At 38.5% G+C, this 22,258-nt stretch overlaps 1 protein-coding gene across 1 annotated transcript in view; it reads left to right on the top strand.

The window, feature by feature from the left end:
- The window catches only part of LOC132702340 (RNA/RNP complex-1-interacting phosphatase), a 58,832-nt gene that overhangs the window by 10,252 nt on the left and 26,322 nt on the right, over positions 1–22,258 (top strand). The window contains exons 3-5 of the mRNA XM_060670920.1: positions 10,629–10,663; positions 17,001–17,088; positions 20,833–20,915. Of these exons, the coding sequence (XP_060526903.1) occupies positions 10,629–10,663; positions 17,001–17,088; positions 20,833–20,915 (206 nt within the window). The remainder of the gene's footprint in view (positions 1–10,628; positions 10,664–17,000; positions 17,089–20,832; positions 20,916–22,258) is intronic.

Raw genomic sequence — 22,258 nt, 5'->3', positions numbered from 1 at the left:
ACTTGTGTGAGGTCTCGCATTATCCTGGTGGAACACTACACCCTTCCTGTTGATTAATTCGGGCCTCTTCTCTTTAAGTGAATCATTCAATTTGTCCAGCTGATGACAATAGACTTCTGAATTAATCGTTGTATTGTCCGGCAAAAGCTCAAAAAAAAACGATTCCTTTGACATCCCACCAAACGGAGAGCATCACCTTTTTTTGGTGAATGTTGGCTTTTGACACGCTTTGAGCCGGTTCATCTTTTCTGCTCCATGACCTCTTGCGTTTAACATTGTTGTATACAACCCATTTTTCGTCCCCAGTAATAATCCGCTTCAAAAATGGATCATTTTCTTGACGTTTGAGGAGCGAATCACACACGTCAACGCGACGACACAAATTTCGCTCCGTAAGGACATGGGGCACCCACACATCGAGCTTCGAGGTTAAGCCCATGCCTTTCAAATGGCCATAAACAGTCGAATTCGACAAATTTAATCTCTCACCGATCTCTCGTGTGGTTATTCGCCGATTTGCATCAACTAATGCCTTTATCGCATCTTTGTCAGCTTCGACCGGCCTTCCAGACCGTGGTGCATCTTCGACATCAAAATTGCCGGATCGAAATTTTGCAAACCAGTTCTGGCACTGGCGTACTGTTAACACGCCTTCTCCATACACCTCCGTCAATTTTTTTCTCGCTTGGACAGCATTTTTACCTTTTCTGAAGTAAAAAAGTAAAATATGACGAAAATGCTGCTTATTGCTCTCCATATTTAAAAGGGCACCAACCAAAAACTACTGCGTAGAATTAATAGAACTTTTTCACACACACAAGCCTTGCAGTATCAGCTCTCAAGACGTATAATGGTAATGCGGCTTAAGTGTGAAGTTGGTTTCGAAAAAACGTAATTAAGTCCTCTGACGGGAAAAAACGAAATGACTTTCCGAACAACCTTATAGAAATGAAAAAAAAAAAGATTGTTTTGTTCTTTCGTTGGTGAGTTGGTAATAGAATGTATTGGTATATCTGCTGCTTTAACGGAGTCATTTTCTTTCATTTTATATTACCTTACTCTTAGTTCTTGTAAAATCAGTTAGATAGTTTTATTAATAAGCATTCTAAAAATGAAAAAAAAAAGCAAATAAAATACCTCTTCAGTTGATTTCTGATGTCTGATAAAACCCTAAAATTGTTGTTTAGGATGGAAATTACATTTCTAAATGCTTTATTTTAGGTTATATTGTTGTTTTTTTTAGAAAATTAATTTTTTGAGATTAAAATTCAACCTTTGTCATTTCAGAGATTGAGTAAAATTTGATTGCCTCAGATTTTAAATAAAAGTCACTAGCTACCATTAAATATAAGAAATGTTGACAGAAAACAGTTTTTTTTTCTTAAATTACGCGCCCCGGTGACCATTAGTTTCTGTATTCCCTTAACTTCGTTGCCTTTACTAGGACACCCGGTATATTGTGTTTACCCCATACTGACTTGCGTTACCGACGGTGGGCATGATCTCTTGCGTAGGAGCGTTAATAGCTTAAAATGGCGCGACGGAGGGCAAAAGAGCTCAAGTTGGACAGCGAAAAAGGGACAGGGAGAAAAAAAAAACAAACAAAACAAAAAGAGGTCGGAACAAAGAAGCGCCGTATCATCATCATCATCGAGATAACGCGTCTGTGTGTATACGACACCCAGTCAGATAGATGGCCGATAGGCATCGTTATCCGGGGTGGTACCGATACTTTAACAAAACTGAACTACTGCCTACTGTCAGGCGAGACCGGAATATCAACCGGTGTATCTTAATTTCGAACGGATTTACGCGGTCGCCCAAAAAAAAAGTTATTTCCCAAAAATTTTACTTTGTTGAGTCCGCGATGGATACTACTTCTTCTTGTATCAGCTTCTCCTTCGGAGGTTGCTGATCATCATCACTTTTGATACTGCTGATCTAAATAATTCAATTGATACTCCGTCTACCTACAATTTTGCCCTCCATAATGAGTTTCAGCAGCTCATATCTTGTACCACGTGATATATGTAACAGGAACTTAAGTTGGCGTTTTTTAATGCTAAAGAGTATTTCGAGTTCTATTGCCCATTCTTCCTGACACTTCCTCGTTTGTAATCCACGAAGCTCTCAGCGTGCGTCTATAAGTCCACATTTCAAAAGCTTGCAACCTCCTTGTGGTTTCTCTATTCAGCGTCCAGCCTTCCAAGCCATAAAGCAACACAGGGAGTCCATAGCATTGGACCATTTTTGTTCTTACTGTTAGTGATGAATGTTGAATGTCTTCATCAATTATGGAGCCAAATGTCTTACTTGTTCAATTGTTTTCCCGTCTACGATGAGCTGACCTGTTGCTTGCTTCCTTTTTGTTGTCACCGTCATTTTAGTCTTCAGTGTTCATGTTGAGATCGTAATCTTTCCTAGCTTTCATTACTTTGTTTACTAGTCTCTGTGACTCCTCGAGGGAACCCGCACACAACTTAATATTATTAAGGATTTTCTCATTTATTACTATCCCAGCGGTATATGTTGAATAGCATTGGAGATAAGGTACACCTCTGTCTGACACCATTCCGTATGCTGACCTCGTATTGTATACAGGGTGTCAATGGTGACAGCTACTTAAACACTTTCTTTGCGGTTATTCGAAAAAACTGAAAAGATGCTTTAGTTTTGGTTAGTTGTGGTTAGTTTTGGTCAGTTTTTTTTCATTTCAAAGCCATGACGTCGCAATGAAAAGTTTCTTGGGTCACCCGGTACGATTCATCGTACAGGAGTTAAGTTGTCTGCTGAGAATTATAAATGTGACAGCATGGAGGTATAAATTTTCCAAGACTCCTTCCTTTAAGCGTATCAGTAACCGAGGAAATTTTTTCCCACCGAACGAAATCGAGTTATTTTTACTTTTACGTATGCAATGAAATTTGATTCCATTTGCGAAAAACAGGCTTCTTCAGGATTTTTCTTGTACATCGTGGCAGTAATTAGAAAAAATTGAATTGTCGTCTGCTTTTAGAAAATGTCTAAAATTCAATCTAGATTTGTGAACCGTTTAGCAATAAAAGTCCAGTTGCGGCACCTCTTCAGTCACAATTAGCTACGAGCTCTTCCACAATATTAAGGATAAATCGTTTAGGAATATCCCCATTTTTAAGTTTTGTAGGCCAAAATCGTAGAATATTTCAGGATCTGCGTTTTGTTTTTAGGATAATGAACGGTGTTATTTACGCTCTTTGCATTTTGACTTCCATGTTTCTACTAGAGAATTTTTTTTGTTCCCTTCGGTGGTTACAAAACTAAGTTAAAGCATACTTAAACAATTTATATTTGTATATTGCCCAGAGTTCATCCTTACGTGTGTTATTAGTAGGGATCTTTCTCTTTCTCTTTCTCTCTCCATTCGTTGCTCGATTCCGAGAGTCGTGACTTATTCATGGTGCAAGCCTTCTCCATGCTTCTCTATCCTTTACGGTTCACTTCCACTACTGACATGTTTGTAAGGTTCTTGATCTGCCTCTCGTTCTTTTGCCGTCCTTTTTCTTTTGGATCACAATCTTCTCCATACCATCCTTCCGTATCACGTGACCAATGAATTTTAGTATACGCTTCTGGATTGTTGGAAGCAGCCTTCCATGATCCCAAATGTTTAGTTCACTGCGTATGGAAAGGTTTGTTCTGCGCGCCCTTCAAGGGATCCTTGACATCCTGCGGTAGCGTATCACTGCAAATTCTTCTATTGTCCTGCGGCATGCTGCATTTAATGTCCAAGGTGGTTCCGAACCATAAATTGCGATGGAGAACATTAGACTCATCTTGGTCATTTTCTGAATGTTGTGGTGTTTCCAGATTTTAGCCAGTCTACCCAAAGCTTCTTTTGCTATCCCAACCCTTCTCTTGATTTTTGGTTCGGAGCCTCCTTTGCTAGTTAGTTTTGGTTAGTTAGTTGGTTAGTAGTTAGTTGAAGGAGTTCAAACATTTCTTGTTCAGTTTGTACCAGAAATATCGTGTCATCTCAGTTTTCTAGAGCCCTTCTAATGACCCATTCTCTGTGTAACGCCTTTTCCCACGTTGAATTCCCTTCAAAATTGCTCCTTCTATTTGTGTGCGTGCTCTGTTGTTGTCATATAGGGCTTGAACATACTCGTCTCCACTGTACTGTGTCAAATGCCTTGAGTTACGCAGAACATAGCTGGTATATTGTATTCGTACACTTGTTCTATAATTTATAATCCGTTCATAGGTTGGTTTCGCGTTCCACTACCTGGCACATACGCTGCCTGTTCTAGGGGGATCAAAGAGAACTTTACTGGAATGACTGATCAGAGCCATGGCTCTATAATTGCCGTATTCGCCTTTAGCTCATTTTTTATGCAGAGAGATGTAGATTGATTCGGTCCATCTTTCGGGCCATTTACCATTTTCCCAGACCTTGCGCAATAGATGTCTTTCTTACCGCTGTTCTTTAGCATTTTAGCGACGATTTTAGTAGGGACTACTGTCATCTTAAAATGTAGTTTTGGTTAGTGTTGACAGTGCGTTAACGGAGAGGAATTTAAATTTCCCCCAATCTGTCGCTATCTAGGTGTAGTTGGGCCCGGCACCGAGTCATCAAAGTGGTAAGTAACTGTCGTATCGCAGGGTGTATTTTATATATTTCCAAGGTTTTCTTTAACCGGTCGTGTGAAGCGCTTTGCTGCAAATTAATGTAATGTAACAGAGGCTGACTTGGACCTGTTTGAGGATTACTGAATCGATTACAAGTTTGCACCCTAAAGATTTTCTGATACACCCTTTGCTCATAGATCTTTGTATATAAAACAGCTGTAACCAGCTTATAGAGGATAGATAGGCATCTGCTAGGCCTATAATTTTTCGGATCATTTCGGTCAACTTTTTTGTATAGTGTATGTGTTACCAATAGTAAAATGAGCGGATAAAGCACTGTTAGAATATTATCTAAGCAAGGGAAGGCTTTCAGCCCGAAGTTCTGAATACCATCAGGCCCCAGTGTTTTCCAAGCAGATAGAGATCTGGTCTTATTATGTATGTCTTCAGCTGTTATTGTCACTTCAGGCATGGCTGGGAGGGGCGCCAATTCATCCATGATTTTTGGCAACCAGTCAGCTTTCGCATTAAATGCGTTTGACTCTTCCCAGGTTTTTTCCAGTAATCCAGTAATAGAAATTCCTCTGCTTATTGGTAAAGTGTTTTTTTTTGCATTTTTCTTTTGGGGGTTTCGTTATATCTCCTGAGGCGGGCTCCCTTAGCTTTTACCGCCCGTCTTAGTTTTTCTTTGTAACAGATAAGAGCTTGTGATGGATTTCGCTCATTATTTGGGATACCTGCTTCCCTAGTTATGTGAGCCATTTCTCTTTTTACTCTTTGGCTAGGGTTCCCTTTTAGATACTCGTCTATTAGGTCGATTTTCCTACGTAATTGGTCTATCTGGTACGCCATCCTTTTTTTCCAAACTGGTTTACGGCTTTGACGAGGTTTGTTTTTCCCATTATTGTTACTTAACTCTTGATTGTTTAGTTGTATGGGTGTCACAGCAGCTGCGTATATACTGTTGTGAATTCTGTCGAGGTCCTCCGAGGGTCCGACCACTTCTTCAATAATTTTATTTATCTTCTCCGAAATCCCCGCGTTCTTGGATTAAAATCTAGCTGGGTGTTATTCAGTCTTGATCTGTTTTGTTATTATTATTGTTATTATTATTATTATTATTATCCCATTTCAGTTTTGCAAATATGAAGTGTATAGTGCTGTAGTACTTCTAAAGCGATAACCAAGAGAACTTTGCTAGACCAATTAAAACACCATTTTTCTCAACGCTTTTTTTTTGAACACGAGTTACGATTTCAAAACGAGAACCAATAGTACGACCTCGACGTTTCGTCGCGTGGGCGGAGATCGTGTTCGAGAGGCACATCTCCCGGTGCACGAAGAAGTGGTCTCGCCAAATACGGACGTCCTCTGCGTAGCGCCACTCACGACGCCGCCGCCGAAGGACCGTTCCTGTGATTGTCGGTACGACCTTAACGATTGTTATTTACGCAACAATTACTGCCGCACTATTAATAATTGTTTTTTTTTCTTCCTTTTTTAATTTACGACGAACCTCTTCCGCGTTGGGCTACCCCGGGTACCGGCGGGTACCATTAATCAACAACTCGTCGGGAACATTTGTCGTCGTTATTAATTTCTCGACGTTCGACACGGGAACCACCCGAAAAATATTGACAAATTGGAGATCCGCGGGGTACCGACAGGTCTCAGTGGCTACCCCCTCCCTCCGATTTGTATTTGACGACGCAACGCCTCGGGCGTTCCTGCTTGGTATTAGGCGCGGGGCACATTAAAATTTGTCCTCAATTTGTTTAATTTGCAAACCCGCAAGAAAAAAAAAACGAAATCAGTTTGGGTGTGTTCCCGCCTAATCCGACGAAGAAAAACGACCTTTCGTTGTCCTTGTGTCGACGAAACAAACTTGCAGATCGACTTTGTGTTATTGTCGGGCTCTAAATCGCGACAATGCACTTTCCGTGGTACCCCTACGGTTGGTTAATAGTACGGTCGAAGTGGATCAGAGAAAACTTTGAATATGTTTAAAATTTATAATCGACCGTTCAACTCGAATATATCATTTGCATTTAAATTCGAAACTATTGACTCAATTAAAGATAACTTTTACCTCAGCACCCTCTTCTTTAACTTTTTCTATGGTTGGTAGATACTATTATCCGAGAGTTCTCGTTTGTCCCTACGTTAGAAACAACCAATTTTTCCTCGTTGCAATAGATTGGTTTGTCCTATATATTAAGGGAAGGCACTAAATTGACTACAAAAAAGCATCTTTTCTTGACTTGGGGCGATCATTTTGGAGATGTCCTCTATTATTACAGTTTGTCTTTACTGAATGTCGTGCAACATACGTTTTATTTGAATCCAGCAATTTCAATCCTCTCTCGATCTGAAGAACTACTATTTCTTGTAAGGTCTACATTTTTAGCCTGTTCAACAGCAGATAAATTTTGTAGAGGGGGCGTGTTACCGTGACTATTATACCGATTAACATTTGTGTCGCCATTTTTCATATTCGGACTATTCTGAAACTGCAATGCTACTGCGTCGATTTTTTGAAAACTACTTAGCTAACAGATATCAGAGAGTTACCCTTGACAACGCAAGTCCCGAATTTGTCCCTGTTTGATCAGGTGTACCGCAAGGTTGTGTCCTTGGACCTATATTATTCTTAATTTATATTCGTGATATTTATACATCCATCGAATATTTGAATTTGCATTCGTTTGCTGGTGACACTCAGCTATTTTACTCCTCTACAACTCAATCTACAACTCAATGCTAAAAAATGCAGTGTAATGTTCTTTAGATTAGATTCGTGGAATATGTAACGTTGTTGGTGAAAAAGTCTTATTTGGTTTTCCTCCATTTATACAGGCATAGAAATGTCCTTAATTTCAGTGTACGGGAACTTCTAGCTCAATCACTTGTCCTTTCCATTATGAACTATGGTTTAGTAGTCTTGATAGTATATGTGTATATAACAATATACAACAATAAAGGCAATTTATTATTATTATTATTATTAATAATTATATGCCACTTTCAGGAAACGACTCTCGTGTTGGTTTTGACGTATATTTAAAGCCGTTCATCTTATTGGGTTTCAAAGTGAATTCTACTACATTGCGCTGATGCACAGACAAGACATATGATTCGCATTATGTCCGCACTACTAGGAAGAGGGGATTTTGGATCGATTTTCGAGTTCCATGATACGATGTGCTAAGATGGTGCTACTTTTTCTATAGATATTATCAGCGTCCCTTTGATTGATTGATTGATTCCAGACGTTTAGTTTACTCCTCTTCTAAACACCTGTTAAAATGTACATATACCAGGTGCTCAGATATTGATCCCTTTCCAGCACTCTTCTCAGTTTATCGGCCATCCAATTGCTCTCGATACCGATATGAGCAGGTATCCGGTGTTGCATTGGCAGGTTTGATGGTGGCTGGTGGCTCGAGGATAATGAAAGAACAGCGTACATGACCGAGGACGTGAGTTTTTCGTGAAAAGCGACGGTCTAAGGTGTCCGAGACGCCGCGCATACATTACCATCGATAATTAGAACCGAGATCTCGTGACACCTAATTTGTCTGGTGTCGTTCACGAACCACACTGATAAACTAATTAAAATTCTAAATTGATTCTCCGGGCTGCTCCGAGCGCTGACAATTTCGTAATTGATCGAACGCTTCGCCGCTAGTCGTTCGGTGTTTTTTTTCCTCTTCGCCCCCCCTTCCCCCCTCGCGCCACGTCGCTTTCGTGTTCTTTCGAAAGGACTCGTAGAAAAAACCTTGTTCGTGGCGTATTAATCGGCGTCCACGGCCACGGACCACAGATAAAGCGTAAAAAGGAACACGCTGACCAATTTAAAAATAAAACCGATATACCGAATTGAGATCCTTGTGTTAGATCGACGCGATATTAGGAGTCCGCACGCGCAACCGGAGACGCGGCCCCGGAGGCGATCCTCGAGGCACGCCGACAATCACTGTCATAGTTTACAACCACATTAAACCCCGTTCGGTGAAAAAACTGATTAATTTTTGAAGTTTTAAAGTCTCTAAAGATAAGCAATTACGAAGATTCTGTATATTCTAAGGTTTGGTCTGAGCTTGAGTCAAAATATCTATTTGGAAACTTGTCGCCTTTCTAGCAGCAATTTTTTTTTGCTGTGACTTAAGAGTTTTTTAACTTCGACTGAAGGTGGACCTTAAAAAGTTAATGGAAGTATATATATCTGGAAACCTTGCTGTGTGTACGATATTTTCGACTTCGATGAAAGGTGAGGCTAAAAAAGTTCCAGTGGAAACCTATTCTATTAGATCGGCCGTCGCCAGCATAAAAGAAGCAAATATCGGCCCCGGAGGCGATCCTCGAGGCACACCGACAAATTATTTACATAACAACGGACGGGATACACGTATATATAAATTCAAAACAAAAACGTACGTGATAAATTTTCATGACTTAACCGCGGGTGGCTCGCCCGACTACCCGAAAGGGGTGGTTCCGTGCGGTCGAGGTGTTAGTGTGCTAACCTCCGGGGGGCTGAATAATGCATAACGACGGGGAATGTAGAGCCCGCCCTTCACGGCGCCCAAGGAAATCGGGTTAGGTTCGAAAAAAATCGAAAAGCCGGTACTACCGTACGTTCGAGTTGGCGCCCTCTGTCCTTTGCGCATTCGTTTTACACGCGTCGACGAAGCCGTTTCTGACAACGCCGATAAGTACCGCGTTAACGCAATAGTACCGCGATTGAAAACGGGGGGGTAATTTAAGTGGTACCGCGTTAACGACGCGGTGGTCCCCGGCGTATTTACGATTGTTTTCGATCGATACGGACTTAATGCGTCCGATAAAGTTACCTTTACGTCGTTCGTATTTGTTCGATAACCCCGCCCCCCTCCGGGCGATTTGTTACTACGCGGTACTCCGACCGGTACCGTCGTCGTTTGTTCGTTGGTTGGTCGGGCGATAAGTTCGCGGGGAGCGAAGTTATTCCGTAGCCAATAGGTACCAGGAAAAAATGAAGGCTCTCGCATTCTACATTTTATGAACACAGCAAAGGTTGTTTACGTTTACTAAGGAGGAATCAAGTTTCTAGCTTTCTAAAACTGAAGTTAGGTGTTCGACCTTGTAGAAGTCGAACGTTAAGAGGTTAAGTGGAGTAGCTTTTGCTGGACTTCGCCTCTTCTCCACTGTATATTTGTATATAACAATATACAACAATAAAGGCAATTTATTATTATTATTATTATAAAAGCTCGAGTCAATGAAATAACATCAACACCAAGCGATAGCCTACGGCTGTTCTACGACCTGCGATTCGGAGGCTTAGGCTTCAGACACAAAAAACTGACAGTATTTCTGCAACTGCATGGATGTCGTACCGCCAAAAGCGCCATCCTGACGGATCGTGGTGGATGTTGTCTAAATCATTGCCATTCTACTGATGACAGTCGAACAACTCGCATCTGGCTACGCGCGCTACGGCGTTAAAATTCCCACCGATTGGGACGAGATTAGCGAAAGTGGATCTATATATTAGCCGGCGATTTATCGTCGGTGCCGGCTTTAAACGCCTATTTACGCGAGCCAAAGTAATAAAACTCATTTTATCTGATACAGTTGTTATTGTTGTGAGCGAGGCAGGGCGGGGTAGAAGGGGGGGCGCCACGCGGGCGCCTCGCGTTATTACGAAAAAAAAAAACCGCCGCGTTTTTAATTTATGAACTGCCAAAACCGAAGAAGGCCGAAATTAATATTTCTATTCAGTCGCGACGACGAATTTAAAATCCGCGCGTGGGCGGTCCCGGACGGCAGAAAAGCGAACCCGGACGAAAAAAGAAGGTGCGGAGAATGGATCGGGAATCAAATTACAATTTAAATAATACAAAGAGAAAAAACAAGCGGACAACGACGCGCGTTAAGTAATATTTGTTTATCGCCGTGTCCGCGTGCTCTTCGGGACACACACAATTTGGTCCTTCGAGGCGGACGAATTCTAACGCGCGATCTTTTTTTGTTTGTTTCAGGACGTCTGCAAGCGCAATGTCGATGAAAAAGAATGGTGAGTGAGTGTGGTGATGGGATTTTTTTGTAAAACATTTTTTTGAAACATTGTAGACTGTCCTTTTCTCATTCGGAGTTAAACAATCTGGAAACGTGGCTAGGAAATGGTGTCATATTTGACTAATTGCATCTTCCTGATAGAACTCCGATTTTGAAGAGTGCTTAATTTTTTCGCTAATAAAATATATGTTCCATCAATGATGCCTCAGACTTTTTCCAATGAAAATGAAAATTTCTTCTATCTACTGATGACTTAAAACTGTTTAATTGTTTAGACTGCCAACAACTTCAGCATTACTAATAGGAACTGTGGTGCACCACTAATGGTATGGAGATTAACACATCCAAGTGCATAGTCATCATGTTTATGTTCTCACTTCAATTTCAAGAGATAATAAGAGATTTTGAAGTTCATTTAAAGTGTGAGATATCCTTTTCGCACCACATTAGTAATATGATAAACAAATCTCTTATGATGCTGGGTTTTCTCAAAAGAAATATCAGAGACAGTAAAATCCCTTGTTAGAAGCCACCTCGTTTCTCCACTTTATTTATTAATTTTAATTAAGTAAGTTTAAGTAGGATTTAATCGTGAACTGGACATTCCGCTCCTTTCAACCACGCCATGACCATTTCTTTCCACTATTCTGATTAATCTCACAGATCGGTTTACATTCTCCTGTTAGATCCACAAGCAGCGCCCAGATGTTTTACGTTCCTTGTAACCGTGTAAAACGATCCACTATAGGATGTGGGGACATAAAAAACTTTCGTACAAAAGTTTCTTGGACTCTCCTGAATATTTAAAATATTATAATTTCGTTGATACAGGGTGTCCCAAAAGTGTACCCCCCCGTCATCATCTTTGTTATTTTAAATGAAACACCTTGTACATTTCGAATTTTTTGAATCCTTGGTTACAATAAAGGGCACTTTCTTAAGAAATTCCTATTCGAATTTTGCTTAGTTTAGGCAAAAATTGGGGTTATGTGTTTTTTTTTATGCATCCATCCAGGCATTGCAACGAAAATTTGACCACAGACTAACGAGATGATGCACACGTGCATCAAAAGTCAAAAAAGTATTACTTGCTACAAAAGAACCGATCAAGTACAGCTCTCAAGGAGCTCGCTTTTATACTTGACAACAGATTCACGAAACAACAATACTTGACTATCCGATTGGGTGAACAGGCCCAAAATTGAGACATGTGTCCAGCCTTTAATCATATTTTGGTAATATGTTCTTAACAACACCACACATAGAATTTTACTTACAAGAAGAGGTTTTTCTCAGCGTTTCTAGAAGCCAGATATTCAGCTACGTTAGTTGACAGATACGGTTTTGATGGAAGCTCAGGACAGGTTCAATACAAACAAAAAATATCTTCTGAAGATACACGAGAATTTTCGCTACAACCTAAGCCAACTAGCTTAGATGGCATTATCCTATGGAATAATGAAATGCCACAATCTCTGAGGGTTTGCTGGTCGTTAAAACTGGAAGAAAGAAAGTCTAGATAATGAAATTAAAGATCTTCAAGAATACCAAACCTGGATCAACAATTTTTTTGTTATAGTACATTTTTATTTACACTTGACTTTGATTGATTGATTGAAAATCTTATGTATTCTCACCAACACTCGTTTAAGTCAGGCATGCGCAATTTGTGATGCAACACCTGCAAAATTTTTCACTTCTAATAATTTTGAAGACTATGACTCTACAACAAAATAAAATGCACTTCATTATGGTGCATTGCTGGATAAGACTTGGACAGAATTAAATTAAAAATTTATCCCTATGGATACAGTCTTGATGAAGATAAATTAGAAGATTTAGATGTTTGACAGATGCGCATCAGCTTATACAGGGTGTCCCAAATAGGTGCTGCGTTTTGGCGAATTCAATTATCAAAATCTCAAGATTTTCAAATGGAACCCTCGTATAAACTCTTGTTAAAATTAAAGCTTAGGCGATATTAGGTATTTTTTAAATAGGAAACGCAATACTACTTCTTTTAAACATATAATACTCCAGGTGTACGAATAAAACCTATTGCTAACAATACAGGGTGTCCATTAATACGTGCAAATTATGAAAAAATTGACACCTTAACAGATTTAATAAAACTCAAAAAAAAAAGAAAAAGGTTGTGATGTCATAGCCAACTACATTTTAAAATATTTTGATATTGCTTTGTTGTTTTGATGCCAGATGAAACGAGCATTTTAAGAGGGACATTTTTAACTAAAATTTATGGACCGAATTAACGAACTCTTTCTAGTTAACTTCTTTTTTTATAGATTTATTTTTATTTAAATTTGTTACCTTGGTTAGTTATTTATGTTATTTTTGTTATTAGGTATTTTCAATCAAGCTAGATAATTAAATAATAAAATCTTGAGATTTTGTTAATTGAATTCGCCAAAACCGCACCACCTCTTGTTAAACTGATTAAGTAGTGCATCATCTCCTCCTTAGTCTGTGTTTAAATTTTCGTTGCAATACCTAGATCAGTAGCGTCACAACGCAATTTTATATGGGACAATCAAACCTCAATTTCTGCCTAAATTATGCAAAATTCGATTGGGAATATCTTGAGAAAGTGACCTGAGAGTGATACCCCCTACCAGAGCCCATCTTTTGTAAGAAACTTTTTTTCGTATCTCCTATGGGTTTCCAGATCGTATAGTGCTAATCAGTTAAGTGTTTTGCACCAAAACCTCTGGTTCATCATCCACTTACATATTTTCCATTTGTTTGGTTATGCACTCGGGTTAGTATTAGTAATCTGACCTTGTCGATTTTTCTGGTACATTATTTGGTTCAGCATAAGTATCTTTTAGTTTCCTATTTGTATTTACTTTAGTGTGTATACTGTCAATAAATAAATATTTAATTTTTCGACGTCCACGGGTGGGGTACATCGCGGTACTGAGCATATGGTACCGCGATATCGCTCACAACTATCTCGCGATGGTCGAACAATTAACCGTCCGGGACCCGATCGGGAGGTTATCGATTACGCTTAATCGCCGGCTTATATAAATATTCATGGCGGATAATGTCGGCAAAAAAGTAAATATGGTACCTTTAAATTTATGGGCGCGCGGTGGGGTATTAATCAAAGTCGCGGAGTGGACGCGACGTCTTTTTTTCCTTTGGGTAAATTTATTTACCGCCGCGCTGATATTTTCCCATCAAATCGTGGGTGGTACCGATTTCGTACCTGCCATCGGGCCATACATCTGTCGATAGTACTCGGACCTGGTGTAATGTCGTTGGTTACTACAGCACAATGACATATGTAATAACCTATTACATGTTTTTTTCTAGGCGCTAGTACCGAAATTGACACTTAGTTTCGAAAATTTCTGATTCAATTCTGGAAAGCGAACTTATGGCTGGAAGCACAATGAAAACAAAACTACGAAAGTTTCGATAAAAAATGCATCGGCGGCTGTGCGGTAATATCACAAAGTTGGGTTTGACTTTGAAAGTCAAGTTTTTGCTTGGTTTATTACAAGCTTCATTCCTTAGTGATAACCCGGATTTTTTTTGCAATAGAGACTACAAACTCAGGTAAGGTTATGAAAATTTTTAGAAGAGACTGTAAAATATTCGCTTGTTACTTTCGAAAATCGATGCAATGAGTATCTACGCTCGTATAAAAATTTTATATCTCGGTAATGGTAAATCCTATGGGATCGTGGTTGGTATAGAAATGATTACCGTCGAAAAAATATTTTTTTTTTGTTTGTCTGTTCTCCGTTCTCGTCTTTTGGTTTTTCCTGAATTACTTTCGAACCGGTGGAGCTACAAAATTAAAATTTGCCTTCTTTTTAACCCTTATGAGAAAGCTTATGAGAAATGGCCCTGATCCGACGCCGGCATCCATCTTTTTTTTGCGATTTTCGACTGTTTTTTGGACATTGCTATGAAACACGATAAGTGTCCGAAATTTGAAGCAATCGACTTCATATTTGGCACATATATGCAGTTTTGTTCTGTGACGGAACGTATTGAATTGGGGGGTTGGGGGTCGGGAAGTATTTTAAAAAAATAAAAAATCGCGTGTGCGAGGGGGGTCTACAAAAAACATCATTTTTTAAAAACTTTTTACAAGACTAAAAACATTCTTGAACCAGAAGACGCACAAGGTATGGCTCCATAAACTTTTGTTCTTGACAATTTTTAAATATACAGTGTGCGCAGCAAATTCAAAAAAACTGAAAAATGGGTCCCCCTGTTATTGAAAATTGGTTATAACTGAAAGACTATGATTCAGATCTCACTTTCTTTTATATTGCGAGATGGCTCGATGGCGAGATGTTTCAATTAGTAATAGATATAAATATGACGCAGTGCATTTTTCTTTGCAAGTGCAAACATCAGAGAAAAACATTTTTTTTGGGTCGCTACAGGTTGAAGAATCAGGAACTCTATAATGTTTGGTGTTTCGAAGAAAAAACATTGGCAAAGCCATCCACTGCTGCCAAATATGTTTAAAATAGCAAGTATGTTTGTGAAAAAACTCGTTTATTTTGGGTTAATCTGGCCGCCAAATGGAAGAAATACAAAAGCTGGCTTCAACGGTTACTGATTTTGGAAAAGTGGGCCGAACCTAGAACGGAATTGGCAGTACCGCGTGAACAAGCGTCAGTGGGGCGTCCTAAGTTACCTTTTTCGGAAAAAAGTGTTCTATCACAGAGAAGAGATGCACTACAGTTACCTCGGGAAATAAATCGCGATACTCAGTAGTTGCTGTAAAAGTGAGCGAAGACAAAGATTTGTCGTGTGTTTTGAAAGAGACCAAACGAAGTATTCTTTGCTACAGGAGAACCGATCAAGTACAGCTCTCAAGAAGCTCTTGCTTTTATACTTGACAACAGATTCACGAGACAACAATACTTGACTATCCGATTGGGTGAATAGGCCCGAAATTGTGACATATATCCAGCCTTTAATCATATTTTGGCCAAAGTCCCCCTGGAAGAAAAATATCTTCTAGAGATATACAAGATGCGAGAATTTTCGCTACAACCTAAGCTAACTAGCTTAGATGGCATTATCCTATGCGATAATGAAATGCCACAATCTCTGAGGTTTTGCTGGTCGTTGAAACTGGAAGAAAGAAAGTCTAGATAATGAAATTAAAGATCTTCAAGAATACCAAACCTGGATCAACAATTTTCTTGTTATAGTACATTTTGATTTACACTTGACTTTGATTGATTGATTGAAAATCTTATGTATTCTCACCAACACTCGTTTAAGTCAGGCATGCGCAATTTGTGATGCAACACCTGCAAAATTTTTCACTACTAATAATTTTGAAGACTATGACTCTACAACAAAATAAAATGCACTTCATTATGGTGTAATCCCCCTGCATTGCTGGATAAGACTTGGACAGAATTAAATTAAAAATATGGCAAGTAACAAAGCTGATCCAAAATCTATTTTGGTCTCGTTTAGGTTTAGAGGTTTATTCAGAGGAGCACGTGTACCATTCTACCATTCTGGGATACATATGTTGATGCGCCTGTAAAAAGTATCCTTGGAGTAACAGTAACAAGCGAAACACGTTCCTGCAGTCAATTCACAATAAAAAATGTAAATAATTTTGGCCAAAATAAGTGTGCTGTAGACTACTGTGCGTTGTAATAATTTTACTGCTTGCTAGTCATTGATAGTCCTATGGCTTGTGCCTGTAATTTCCTATAAAATGATGCTAGCGTACTTTATATATTATTGATAAAGGGGCCTGTTTGATGCGTTTTCTTTGTAGTGATGGCAATCTTGGTTCTTCACTTGTTGTTAGGATGGTGCTAGTATTAGTACACGATACCGAGTACTTTCTTTTAACTGACATTAACGACTACTACTACTACAGAACCGTTAAATGCGTTTCCTATGTGGTGGTACCCGTATCACTATTATCAGTAATAATACCGGTACCATATGTTTCCAATGGTACCAACGTAACGGGCGCGCTGTTTACTGTGGTTTCATCGGGAATCTCACGTCGGACCCATAAATCGACACCATTGGGCGCGATCCGAGGGTACGATCGCATGGTAGCCAATTATCAAGCGAATCGATCACCCGCCGCCAAAGGGTACGACTCGACGCGGGACTCGGTACGCCGGGTACTACCGTGGCAAATTGGTACCGCGCGCCGCGCTAAATTGATGAATCGATACGAGAAGCGACTGCCGATTGTTTCGCGCCATTGTTTTCTGACCTCCCGCGAATTTACGGTTGATTTTCCGGATTTTAATTGACGTTGTTTTTGTTTAATAGCGTTCCTTTATTTCCGTAATTTTCAGGTTCACGCCGTCGATACTGGTCGCAACCGAGCCGGGTTTGAAGACGATCATCGATTTGACCAACACATGGCGCTACTACAATTGGGAGGTAAGTTGGGTCGGTTAAAGGGCACAAAAGTTGTGCATTTAGATGGGTAATTCCCCGAAACTACTAACATTAAATTGCCAGTGGACTGGAAAAGATTTTCACATAACCAAATTCTTGAGTTTACACAAAAAAATATACAAAAGTCTTACAGTTCAAATACGATTTTGGATTGCGTTTTCCCGAAAACGATTAACAATGAGACATGAAGCAGTATTTATAAAATTAGCTTGTAAACCCGGCTTTTGCATGACTTTTTTTTTGTAAAATTGCAAATGTACTAAGAAGGAAATACTAAAAACAAAGAACATCGTTTTTCTAAAATATTTGTTAGTGCACAATTTACTTTTGGTAGCCTCATAGCATTTTGTGTAACAAACTTCGTGCTATCCGACGTCGCAGCTCATCCTCTTATTTTTTTTCTTACTATGACAGCTTCCCAGTTTCCTCTTTTCTTTTCCAGGGTACGTGTTAGTTGTCTTGGTATATAGTTGCGGGCTTGAAGGCTTTACTCTGAACGAGAGCTAAATAAAAAATTGGTCACATAGATTTTTGACTCTCCCTCTATCTTTTTAAAATATTTTTAGAGTTGCTGCTTGTATCCATAAGTAGGGCAAGTAGCAATTGTTCCATTTGTCTCTACGCTGTGACTCTCTGATCGTTTTTGACAGCTATTTTCAGCATTCTAAATATTAGTTCTCTGTAGAGTCTGTTTTCTGGAGTGTATAGGGTGTTTACAAAACAATTGTTTTACCATTCTCGTAATAAAAGCAGATTTCGAACAAATTACATACTTATATTTACGAAAAATTACCAATTGTCACTGAAAAACAAATAATTATAAGAAAAAAGAAGATATTTAAAAAAATGAAGAAAAAATTAAATGAATGAAGATTCTTTAAAGGAGTGTGGACAGATTAAAATGGGAACTTGTTGAAGTCTAACCAGACATATTTTAAGTCACCATGAATATGAATCTGAGAAAATTTGTTCGAATAAAAAGTCTAAAATATTTTTAGAGTTGCTGCTTGTATCGATAAGTAGGGCAAGTATCAATTGTTCCATTTTTCTCTACGCCGTAACTCTTTGATCGTTTTTGACGGTCATTTTCAGCATTCTAAATATTAGTTCTCTGTAGAGTCTGTCTTCTGGAATGTATAGGGTGTTTACAAAACTATTGTTTTACCATAACTTTTGTTTACTATGGGTTGTCATGCTCTTTTGACACTAAGACTAACTATGAATCAACACTTTAAACGAACGCTCTTTTTGCAAAGCAATTGTTTAACTTTTTGAAATCTATGACTAATGCAAAAATTGTGCTTAACTGAATGATACCTTAGATGTATAAAAACCCTGTTATTGTTTTATTTCGTTTCTTTCAAGCAAACAAACTTAAATATTTTAAAAAATTCGATAACAATATTTTCTTTTAATCTATATTAAATAAATAACTTTTTTTGTCCAATTGTTACTTTTGGGAGACCCTGTATTATTATTTTTTATTTATTTAAAAATAAATTTTTCAAAATGTTTCGTTATTAAACCGTTTTCACGATTTAATTAAAGACTGTTTGTAAATATAGAGTTTTTTGTGTATAATAATTATATTGTGTTAAAGTTTCATGTTCGTAATATTTTTTTCTTTTTGTTGTTAATTAATTAAATTAATATTAATTAAAATATATTCGCATTACAAACAAATCGAATTAGTAAAACGCGTAGGGTTTCCCTGACCCCCTGTGCGTCGTTCAGCTCGAAGAAAGCTACGTAGTAGACGAAGATGCCAGCGCAACGTCGATATCAGACCACTTTGAGAATTCGATTATGTAAAAAGAAAACGTTATAAAATCTTCTCTCCTCGATCTGGGTACGATTTCCGAATTGGTCGCCGCCACTTAACATTCCCCGTAATCCTAACATTATCTAAAAACTTCGGCATTTTAAAACAAATTACGTAACGATTTCCTAAGTTGTCGTTGTTCCGTCTCAGAAAAAAAAATGGAGAACTGTAAATATATGTATCGTGTGCGGGCGATAAGGCCGCCTGGGGCCGCTTGCCGTTAGTGTCGAATCAAGTTGTCAAATTAAGATTGTAGCCCGCTTTAGTACGCCCGAAATTGTAGCATTTTCTTCTTCTCCGTCGCATTAAATTAGAAAAAAACGTGTCTTTCGAAATTGGACTTCGACCTTCGTTATACGCCCTTCAATTGGAGCGTAGGACCTAATTGATTGTCAAAGGTTATATATACCAGGTCTATTTCTATATATAGGGTTAAAACGTTCACCTATGTCTTCTGATCTGAAAGATCCAGATCCAGTTCTTCTATTCTGTGGTTCTCTCCTTTTTCCTCTTCGCCTATTCCTGATATATTTATCAATCCCTTCTTTCCCGTTATTTTTTGGTTTTCTAATTTTTCTTTTTCGCTACTTCCTGATGTCTTCATTCTTACCATCTACGCTTTGAATTTCTAATTTTTCTCCATGGTTTGCTACCTGAATCCCTTCTTTCTATTAACTCCTTGCCTTTTTCCCATTCCTTCTATCAGTGGGGCGATAATTCATTCATATTACGTGTTTTGTCAGTTGTTCTTCAATTATTCTATAGCCTATATCATCCAACTTTCAAAATCTCTCTTATTGTATTATTGCGTTTTCATTCTAATTTCTTCAGTCGCCAGTCATTAGCACGAGAGATTAAAAAAAGCTCATTTTCTTTTCTTATGCAATAGTATATTATGCAAGTGCTGTAAACGGCATTTGACTCACGAGTTTATTTGGCACGAGCGGAGCGAGCGAGTGAGATAAAGAGTTTTTCTACTCCCATCAGTAAAATACCTAATTACGCACCGATCTACCGCGCGGAAAGCGTCGCTTTACCACGTCAGTTTCGTTTCCCACGGGTCCGAGCCACGTCGGACATTTCCGGGTTTGGGTTTGGGAGCAATCGGATGTTTTCGGAGATATTTCCCACGCTTTGAATTTTGACGTTTGTCAATTCTATCATGTTAGTTAAAGTTTTGCGAAAATATACTCTCAAACTAACGGTCGTAGAAAAATTATAGTATGCAACGCGTTCGGTAAACTTTTTAAGTCACAGATTTCACAGATTATCGGATTAGTCAATTTCAACCATTCAAACAAAATTTTTAATACTTTGCCATTAAACCTATTCCTTTATCGATCGGTTCTAACTGTTGTCTCTTTTTAACTGTATACGTTAGACAGAGATAGATGTATTAATGGATATATCATATGAACAACCGAATAAACACAATTTCAAAACAACTTTTTTCTGTGTATTAGTTGTTGGGTACATTTTTGCAAAACAACACGAATACATTCACTGATACGGCTGTCAGAATTGACAAACGTCAAAGTTCAAACCGTGCGGTAAAATCTCCGAAAACATCCGATTGCTCCCAAACCCGTGCTGTAAAACCCCGGAAATGTCCGAAGTGGCTCGGATCCGTGAGAAACGAAAGTGACGTGGTAAAATGACGCTTTTCGCACGCTAAATCGGCGTGTAATTAGGCATTTCACAGACGAGAGAAGAAAAAAATATTTTTTGTGGGTGTAAAGTTTGTTTTGATGTATTTAATCGAAACAAACTAAAAATTTTGAAAACAATCTCGCCGGTTTAACGGGAGGGGGAGGGTGGGCGTCTCCGACGACGCAAATTTATTCACGTTCCACTTTTGCGCGGCAAAACAACCCCCGCCGACAAACACAATTATATTTTTCCAGGAGGAATTCGGCACCAGGGGCATCGACCACGTCAAGATTATGGTGGAGGGGCGGACTGTGCCCAAACACTCGCAAGTGCAACAGTAAGTGTTATGCGTTAATTTAATTTTACACGAATTAAGGACGGAAAACACGCGGGCGTTGGGCGGAAGGGTGGTGGATGGGCGAATCCGGCTCGAAGGACCACTGTAGTCTAAAGCAAGCACATCAAATCATCATATCGCAATTTCCTTATTAAACAATTTGGTAAGTTTAGAAAAAAACCTTTTGTTTAATGTTACTCTGATGGTGAAATTTAACAAAATCTTAACATTTTGATCAAAATTTAAACCAACAAGTTTTGTTACGTAAAAAAATCCTCAATTTTTTTCATTAAAAAATGTGCAGGATCAAATCAAAAATATTTGTTACATTAGCTTATGTTCATCACTTTTCCACAATTTTAGCCCATTTTCCAGTTTTCCAGATTTGCGATAAATTGGACCACAATGTCTCCTAGAAGGAGTGTTTCCAGATGAATAAAAAATTGCACCCATCCCAAAAATAATAAAATAGATACTTTTAATGAATCGAGACCCATTAGTATTTTACTTTGCTTGTTAAAACTAATAGAAAAACTTTTTTTAGAAACAAATATCATTTTACCTCCTAACCCATCAGGACATTGATCTGGATATATCATTGGATTCAGGTCATTCGGTTTGGTGCTTGTAGACTATTCGAAAACTTTTGATATGGTATGCCACGAACTACTGTTACCTATTTTAAACTTTGTAGGGTTTTCGGATAATGACAAAATATTAATCAGTTATCTTAGTTAGTTACGGTTTACGCAGGGTTCTATACTGGGGCCTCTTTTATTTAAGCACCGCACTCGCGTATGAAAAATTTTACGGCATATTTTTACACTGATAATACTCAGGTACTGTATTCGTTTGTCTCCAGTACGGCGCAAGAATTAATTAATCAAGATTTCAAAGAACTAATTGAATTCTCAACACGTCACGTTATTGGAAAGAATGGTGATCGTTTGGTGGCAGGGTTTTGCAGTTTACAAATTGTATCAAAAATGTTGGTCCAAGAATTAACACGGATTTCCATTTCCGAGAGCAAGTTGTTTATTATTTACTAAGGGCATCTTTCTCCTTATATAAGTAGCAGATTATTTAGTGTTAAGTTATTTTAACTTAACATACTTAGATAAAATCGACCCACATAGAATTGAGAGGGTAGAAAAAAAATATTTACGGTTTATTTATGGGATAAGAAAATATGATCCAGTCTCGTACAAACTACAGGATGCCAAATGGTTGAATATGCAAAACAGGAGTAGACTGCAACATTTTTAATAACAGTCCACCTTGAATAACATATAGGAAAGATGTTCTTTAGATTTAAGAGTGTTATCTCTCCCTCTCTCTCTCTC

Source organism: Cylas formicarius, unplaced genomic scaffold (genome assembly GCF_029955315.1).
Source record: "Cylas formicarius isolate icCylForm1 unplaced genomic scaffold, icCylForm1.1 PGA_scaffold_5__7_contigs__length_24384050, whole genome shotgun sequence".
NCBI lineage: Eukaryota > Metazoa > Arthropoda > Insecta > Coleoptera > Brentidae > Cylas > Cylas formicarius.
This window is presented reverse-complemented; position numbering and strand designations above follow the sequence as displayed.